The sequence below is a fragment of the Mus caroli genome, chromosome 18, assembly GCF_900094665.2.
Source record: "Mus caroli chromosome 18, CAROLI_EIJ_v1.1, whole genome shotgun sequence".
Taxonomy (NCBI): domain Eukaryota; kingdom Metazoa; phylum Chordata; class Mammalia; order Rodentia; family Muridae; genus Mus; species Mus caroli.
Window position 1 is genome coordinate 33,026,907 of NC_034587.1, and position 8,448 is coordinate 33,035,354.

Below are 8,448 nucleotides of genomic sequence, written 5' to 3' on the forward strand. Positions count from 1 at the left end.
TTTTTTGAACTTACATTTGTGTGGGTAAGTACGTGCCCTTGTGTATACTTTAGTGTGGAGGTCACTGGTCAACTTGGAATAGGTTCTCTCCTTTCCTCAAGTCGTACTCAGGGATCCAACTCAGGTCATCAGGCATGGCAACAAGTACCATCCCCCACAGAGCGAGCCAGCCATCGACAGCTCCTACATTGCCTTTTAAATACAAGAATGTTCCATTAAGAACAAAATTAAACTTTTTTTCCGACATCTTAGTGAAGCTGCAGTGGTCCACACGACTTCGCCATGCTGCCCAAAGACAACAAGAAGAAGAAAGATGCCGGAAAGTCGGCCAAAAAGGACAAAGACCCAGTAAATAAATCTGGCGTCAAGGCCAAGAAGAAGTGGTCCAAAGGCAAAGTTCGGGACAAGTTGAACAATCTTGCCCTGTTTGACAAAGCGACATACGACAAACTCTGTAAGGAAGTTCCCAACTATAAGCTTATTACCCCATGAGAGACTGAAGATTTCCGGTTCCTTGGTCAGGGCAGCCCTTCAGGAGCTCCTTAGTAAAGGACTTATCAAGCTGGTTTCAAAGCACAGAGCCCAAGTCATTTACCCCAGAAACACAATGGGTGGAGACGCATGAACAGGTTCAATCAGCTGTGCATTTGGGAAAATAAAACTTTATTGAATCAAAAAAAAAAAAGAACAAAATTAAAAATCTGACCTGAAGGCATTTTTGTGTTTTCTTTCATCATATTTCAGAAAGACCTGCACCTACAGATTGCTCCTCCTCATACAGGCCCTCTAACGTACAGATTCTCTGTGACTGTTTTGTCTCTGGGGTCCACCCTTCTCTGTAAGGAGAGGTGATCAACCTTGCCACTTGCAATGAAACCTTGCCAAAAATCCTTCCCATATTTTCTCATTCAACACGGCACATTCCCTGATGCTAACAAGCCAGTGGCTGCGGATGGAACCCTCGAGTCCTGTCCAGTTGAGGTCTTGGTTGGGACCAGCAGTCTCAGGGCTCCCAGTGCAAGCAAGCTCTGGGACCCTCTTTTTCTGGGGTGGTGGTGGTGAGGCTGAAGAGCTGTGTGACCTTGGAAAAGTCCCTTTCTTTTTCATGGAAAGTGACGGCCGGATTAGTTACTTCCGAGTCTAATGGCGATTACACGAAATAGAAAACCCGTGCCTTTAAACATCTATTGATCTTCGAAGATGCAGGCACGCAAGGTACCAGAGGCCGCTCTCAGGCCTTGGCGGGGGGTAGTGAGCATCTAGAACCCGCGCCTGAACCCTCGCGAGATTTCCTCCCACTGCCTCGCGACGTCATCCCCTCTGCGGCTGTGCTTGCGCCGGCGCCTGCGCCGGCGCGTAGGATGCTCGCAGGGGCGGCCCGTATCCCTCCGCCGCCGGCGCGGCCCGGCCCTCCCTCCCTAGCCCGCCAATCCCGGCGCCTCCCGACCTGCCCCTCGGCCTGGGCCCACCCCGCGCTCCGGCGGCCCCACCCCGGCGGCGCCGCCCGCCCGCGCGTCCCTTAGTCCACCTGCACCAGGCAGGAGAGCAGGCTTCCCCCCGGCTCCGCCACCGTAAGGCGCTGGGCGAGCCCGGAGCTTGGGGGCTCTTCCTCCCAGGCGGAGGGATCCACGGCGGCCGAGGAGGCGGCGCTGGGCGTACGAGGAAGAGGCAGCTACGGCGGCGGCGGCTGTGGCAGCAGCGCATAAAGGGGCCGCCGCCGGGTGATGCGGTGACTGCTGCGGCAGGCCCAGAAGCTGAGTGGGGCCTCGGCCCTCAGCTCGTCTGATCCGCGCTCCCGGGAGCTCCCGGTCTTCTCCGGGCGACTCGCGACCGCTCGGGCGGTCTCAGGCCCCCTCGCCCCTTCCCCGTCCCTCCCCCGTCCCCGTCCCCGCCCCGGGAGCCGTCGCCACCGTTTCCCACCATGGCTCTGAAGAGAATCCACAAGGTAAGCGGCCAGGGGGTTTGCGGTGGGCATGGGCCGCTGGGCGGGCCCGCTGAATAGGCTGCGGCCTGCACTTCCCGCGGTCGCCTCCGCTGGGCTCGCGGCGTCTGGTTCCTTCTGCCGGCGCCGGCCCCAGGGGGGCGGCCTTCACACCCCACTCCCAGAGATGGCGCCCAGGAAGGCCCGTGCGCGGGGCCCTTGCTTAGGCCAAAGTTGCTCTTGTCCTCGCAGGCTTTAATTCCCGACGCCCTTCCAGGCCTCCCTCCAGCCTGAGACTTGATGCTCTCTAGGGCTATTGTCCGGCCGAGAAAGGGACTTGGGGCGGCGCAGGGGNGGGTGGGTGGGTGGGGGTAGGGGTGGGGCGGCTGGTAGTTGAGTGGCCCTGTGATCTGAGGTCGAGAGGCTGCTCGCACAGTCTGTCCCCCTACTCTGGCGCCCTTCACCGAGCTGCCTGAGATCGAGGACATAGTTAGGCCGACCAGAGGGTCCATTTGCTCGCTCCACGACTGTTTTTCTTGAGTTCACTTAACTATGGAGCAGCTAGCTGCTCCCGAAAGGCCACCTTAACTGGTCTAGAAAGTAGACTTGGAAGTCAGGTAAGAAAATGCCACTCCGGAGGGAGGAGGGGATTAAGTGGAGAAGCGTTTTATTTCTTGGGGTTGGTGTATGTCTTCAGAAACTAACCCTTCAGTTTTGCAGGATTGGATCTAGTGGAACAACTGGTAGAGAGTAGAAGCCATTCAGTTAAGAAAACCGAACGTTGAAAACCGCCGGAGAAATTCCTTTCACAGACTTCTTCCAAAATGATTTTAACCCTGAAATTATATGCTATGTTTGCGGAGACATCCGATTTAGAAGGGATTTAACTCCATTTTTGGTTAGAAATAACTTCTTAATTCTTTTAAATGAAAGATTATCTACTTATTTAATGATAGATTTAATACTATGGAGAACATTGGCTTTGATTAAAATTTAGCCCCGAGCTCCCCAAATATTAACTTCTTAGTATCACTTACGATTACTTTTCTTCCCTCTTAGACATAGGAAGTTTCCCACCGGTGAGTTTTGTTTGCTGTTTTATTTGGCTCCTCAGCTGAGCGATATTAACTTGGATTAGTAAGTGGCTGGACCTGAGATAACCCGTAAGGACCGATAGGGTAGGATTCCAAAAACATGGAGGTTGGAGCACAGTTCAGCAATCAATTGGACCTCATTTATTCTTTATTCATATATATATTTTTTTTGTTTTGTTTTGTTTTTTGGTTTTTCGAGACAGGGTTTCTCTGTGTAGCCCTGGCTGTCCTGGCACTCACTTTGTAGACCAGGCTGGCCTCGAACTCAGAAATCCGCCTGCCTCTGCCTCCCGAGTGCTGGGATTAAAGGCGTGCGCCACCATGCCCGGCTTCATATATTTTTTTTTTTAAGATTTATTTATTATATGTAAATACACTGTTGAAGTCTTCAGACACACCAGAAGGGGCATCAGATCTCATTACAGATGGCTGTGAGCCACCATGTGGTTACTGGGAACTGAACTCAGGACCTTTGGAAGAGCAGTCAGTGCTCTTAACCACTGAGCCCATCTGTCCAGCCCAGGTAGTAAATCTTGTACTAAAATGAAGCAGGGTCTTTGTACAAAGAAGTTTGATCAAAAGAAAAACTGTGTAAGGGATAAGAACAAAGTAAGAAACATCTAAGTAATATGTATATGTATTTCTAAGACTTTAGTAGTCTTTATGGAGTCTAATGGGACATTATTAATTTGAAATGGTGTTGAGTTAGACCTGTAAAGATTGCCCCCCAAACCTGGGAAAGGGGAGTTTGGTTTGTGAAATTTTGTAGCGATTCTTTTTTCTTTCTTTCTTTCTTTTTTTTTTTTTTTTTAGGTGGAGTCTTACTAGCTCTGGCTGGCTTGGAACTTTTAACTATGGTGTAGACCAGGCTGGCCTCAACTCCATGACCCACTTGCCTCTGCCTTTGGAGGGCTGAGATTAAACCATCAAGTTAATAGCTTTTAGTGTTTCTGTTAATATCTGTGCTGTACAGACTTCTTCAGAGAGGGAGATGACACTGACTCAAAACATACATTTAAATCTTAGAATAACATTTGCCCGCCCAATATAATATAGTTCCTGTTGTTGTGGGTTTTGTTTTCTCTGTGTAACAGCTCTGCCGGTGTGCTGGTCTTGAACTCTCAGATCTGCCTGCCCCTTTGCCTTCCCAGTGCCAGGAGTAAATGTGTGTGCCACCACAGCTTGTTCCTATTGCTGTTTTTGAGTTAGGCTGTCACTGCTGGTGTTGATCCTGAGTGCTGGGATTCAGGCATGTACCATCACATCTGACTTCACTAAACCTTTTTGTTTAGTACTAGAGACTGAATCCAAGATCTTCCGCATGCTAAGGCAAACACTCTACTACATTCTCAGTTCTTAACAAATATTTTTTAAAAATCATGTTTAGAAATGTTCATTTGACCTTAAAATTGTGTGTGTGTTTGTGTGTGTTTCAACCACAGCCCTCATGGGAGTGTGAAGATAACTTTGTAAAGTCTCTTCTTTTCACCTTTTCATGGGTCCTAGGAATTAAACTTGGATTGTCAGGTTTGCCTTTACCAACTGAGCCATCTATCTATGTGATCCAAGTTTTTAATTAGATTTTCTTAGATTTGTGCATTTCACTTTATGAATGTTTTGCCTTTACACATTCATGTGTGTGCTCATCGTACATGCCTGTTTGAACATCTGCAACTGCTGTTACAGATGGTTGTGAGCCGCAATATGGGAGCTGGGAATCCAACCTGGGTCATCAGCAAGAGCAACAAATGCTCTTAACAGCTCAGCTGCCTCTCTAGCCCTCAAACTGTTTTCCTGATACAGGGTTCTGTGTGTGCCAGGCTGACCTGAAGTATGGGCCCATGACCTTGGTTTGTGCTCCGTCAGCCCCTACCTCCTGAATACTAGGGTTATAAGCATGTGCCAACCTGTCAGGTGTTAAGTGGCTCTGGGAATCAAACCCAGAGTTCTTACATGTTAGGCAAGAACTTGGCCATCTGAAAGAAACTGCATTCTTTTGTTATTGTTTTTCAAGAGCTGGTGTCTCTTTGTTCTGGAAGTCCTGGAATTTACTCTGTAGACAAGGCTGACCCCTGAACTCATACTGCCTCATGGTGCCACCATTTGGCTAAATTGTGTTCTTAGCACAGTAGCTTGATTATATATATCTCCCTCCATCCCCATTTAATAACCTAAACGTTTTTGTTTTGTTTGTTTTTAAAAAGATAAAGATTTTTTCTGTGTAGCCCTGGCTATCCTAGAACTTGATCTGTAGACAAAACTGACCTCGAACTCACAGAGATCCACCTGCCTCTGCCTCCAGGTGTTGGGATGGAAGGCATGTGTCACCACGGCCTGGTCCTAGAACCTTTCTTGAAGTATGGCTTCACTTGTCTTAGACTGCCAGAGACTAGAAAAGCCCCATTTTATTTTTGTCAAAATTATAGTGAAAATAAAAGCAGAAGTCAGGTTTTTCAGACTTTCTGTGTGGCATATAGTTTACATTAAATAATAGGCTTAATGGATATAGATAAGACCATTCCTGTCCTATCCTCAATCCAGAGTATCTGTATTGAATCCCTAGACTTGGTTGGTCTGTATTATCAGCCAGTCTTGGTCTTGAGCCTTTCCTATTGTCAAGTCTCTGAAAAGAAAAAAATTACTGCAATACCCCTTCAACTTCAGATGTCATGAGAATTCTTAAAATAATTTACCACATTTGACAGGAAGCATAATCTTAGCTTCTTTGGGGGCTGGAGAGGCTCAAAGGTTAAGAGCACTGACTGCTCTTCCAAAGGTCCTGAGTTCAAATCCCAGCAACCACATGGTGGCTCAAAACCATCTGTAATGAGATATGATGCCCTCTTCTGGTGTGTATGAAGACAGCTGCAGTATACTTACATATTATAAATAAATAAATAAATAGAATCTTTAAAAAAAAACCCTAACTCTCTGATTATATATAGATTTGTGTCTGAATTTGACACTTTTAGAAAATGCTTGCATATTGGGCTGCATGTCTGACTTGCTGCTGGGATGCTGGAGCACAGCTGCTCTCCCCAAACCCATCCTGACAGAAAGGTTCTGAGAGACTGCCCTGGCCACTTGCCCCACACTTAGTATTTTATTTTTTGAGACAGGATCTCTATATAGCCTTGGCTAACCTAGAACTAGCTCTGTAGACTAGGTTAGTCACAAACTCACAGAAATTTGCTCGCCTCTGCCTCCTGAGTGCTGGGATTAAAGGCGTGTACCACCAAGCACCCAGTGAAAAATCTTTTTTATAATTTGAATTTCACACATGTGTAGTCTATCTTGGCCATATTTATAGAATTTTTTATTTTTATTGCTGAACATTGAACCAAGCCTTGTACATTCTCAACAGAAATCCTACTACTGAGCTATAGATTTCAAACCATGGAAGAATCTTTTAATGGGCATTATTTTAATGTATATCTTAAGAGATTCATGAGCTGCACTTTGGGCAAAAGTTGTGAAAGAGACACATTATAAACAGTATAGTTCTGGCAGGGATTTTAATGCTGTGTGACTTGTGTCTGTGTGTCTCTGTGTCTACCTACACCAAATGACCTTGGTCTGCTTTGTTTGAGGTTTTCTGCTGACTTTATAGGTCTTTAGCTTGGGTTTTGATGCTTTGAGTGTTTTCCTCTTCTAGTGCCACCCCAGCCCTTTTCTAGTTGGCTGCATCTCATCTGTTGTGGGCTAAGAAACCAGATCACGGAGCTTATTAAAATTGTGTCTAAAATAAGATCCAGTAGGCTCTGAGTGAAGAGGGTTTCATGTGTTCTGTGAACTGTATGGGGTGTTTTGACTGATCAAAGACCTTTTTTGCTTCCTGTTTTTCCTTTTATCTTTAGTTATAACAATGCAGGGTCCTCGTTGAAATATAGGCTAATTTCTCTGTTTTTGAGAAGGGTAACAAGCTGAAATTTTCTCTGTATAGCCCTGGCTGTCCTGGAACTCACTCTGCAGAACAAGCTGGCCTCGAACTCAGAAATCCAACTGCCTCTGCCTCTCAGGTGCTGGGATTAAAGGCATGCGCCACCACTGCCTGCCTGGTTTACAAGCTAAATTTCTTGATTCCTTGAGGAGTTCAAGATTGGCAAAAGATGATAAGAGCTGGGTGTGAAGCTCAGTGGGTAGAGTGCTTGACAGCATGCAAAGTCCTGATTTGATCCCTAGCCTCTTGTATGTTTCCTCTAAAATCCCAGGACTGAGAAGATCAATTACATAGAGACTAGCCTAGGATACATAAGATTCTTAGTAAACAAATATGCAAGCTAGGATACTTTTTTTTTTTTTTTTTTTTTTTTTTTTTTTTTTTTTTTTTTTTTTTTTGAGACAGGGTTTCTCTGTGTAGACCTGGCTGTCCTGGAACTCATTTTGTAGACCAAGCTGGCCTCAAACTCGGAAATCCGCCTGCTTCTGCCTTCCGAGTGCTGGGATTAAAGGTGTGCGCCACCACCGCCCGGCACTGGGATGCTTTTTAAACCCTGATAATGCCTTGGATATTTTAGTTATGTCTTGCTATTTATAGTTTAAGGTTTGTGTGCATAGTTTTGAAGCAAAGTAATATCACTGTATATCTATATCTAAGGCAAAGTTCTAAGTTGCCAAAGCAAAGTTCTCAGTTAAATAAAAGTTTTGAACTCAAGATCAGACAGGTAACTAAAGTGAGCAAGGAGAACAAGGAAGCTAGGAAAATAGGCCATTTGCTACCTATTTCTCTTTAAATGTTGTCATTGCCAAGATCTGTGGATCTAGTTATTTACAGATAATTGTGTGTGGTGTGTGTAGATTGGGTCTTGGTATATATTCTTTCTTGGTGGGGTCTTACTGTATATCTTTGCCTGGCTTGGAACTTAACAGAAATCTGCTTGCCTCTACTGGGATTAAAGATGTCTAGTCTATTTCTTCTTTTTTTTTCTTTTTCTTTTGGTTTTTCGAGACAGGGTTTTTTCTCTGTATAGCCCTGGCTGTCCTAGAACTCACTCTGTAGACCAGGCTGGCCTCTAACTCAGAAATTCGCCTGCCTCTGCCCCCCAAGTGCTGGGATTAAAGGCGTGCACCACCATGCCCGGCTCATTATGTCCATTTCTAATATGACTTGGCTATAGAAGAATAATAGAAAAAATTCAAGGTACTATTTGCCACTCTGCTTAATCTCTTGCATCAGAAAATAAAAATAGTATTCTAGAAGTGTGCTATGTGATGTGTTACATTAATATTATTAGAGGTAAGGATTCAGTAATTTTAGTTAAAATGAAGAAACAAATTAAGGGCGGCGTGGTAAGGAAATAAAGGTTAAAAGTACTGACTACTCTTCCAGAAAACCAGGGTTTGATTCCCAGTAGCTTATATTATAAATCCAGTCTCAGGCACATACATGGTACACAGACAAAACACACAACATTTAAAAAAAAAAAAAAAAAA

At 45.4% G+C, this 8,448-nt stretch overlaps 1 protein-coding gene and 1 pseudogene across 2 annotated transcripts in view; both read left to right on the forward strand.

Annotated features, from left to right (window-relative positions):
• Positions 1-282: 282 nt before the first annotated feature.
• Positions 283-625, forward strand: LOC110284467 (annotated as a pseudogene).
• A 675-nt stretch (positions 626-1,300) lies between these two features.
• Positions 1,301-8,448, forward strand: part of Ube2d2 (ubiquitin conjugating enzyme E2 D2) — a 34,792-nt gene continuing 27,644 nt past the window's right edge. The window contains exon 1 of one of the 2 annotated variants that reach the window (XM_021150492.1): positions 1,301-1,945. In XM_021150492.1, the coding sequence (XP_021006151.1) occupies positions 1,922-1,945 (24 nt within the window). In that variant the 5' untranslated portion in view covers positions 1,301-1,921. Of the gene's footprint in view, positions 1,946-2,609; positions 2,820-8,448 lie in introns of those variants that run through there. The other variant, XM_021150493.2, reaches the window with a different exon arrangement.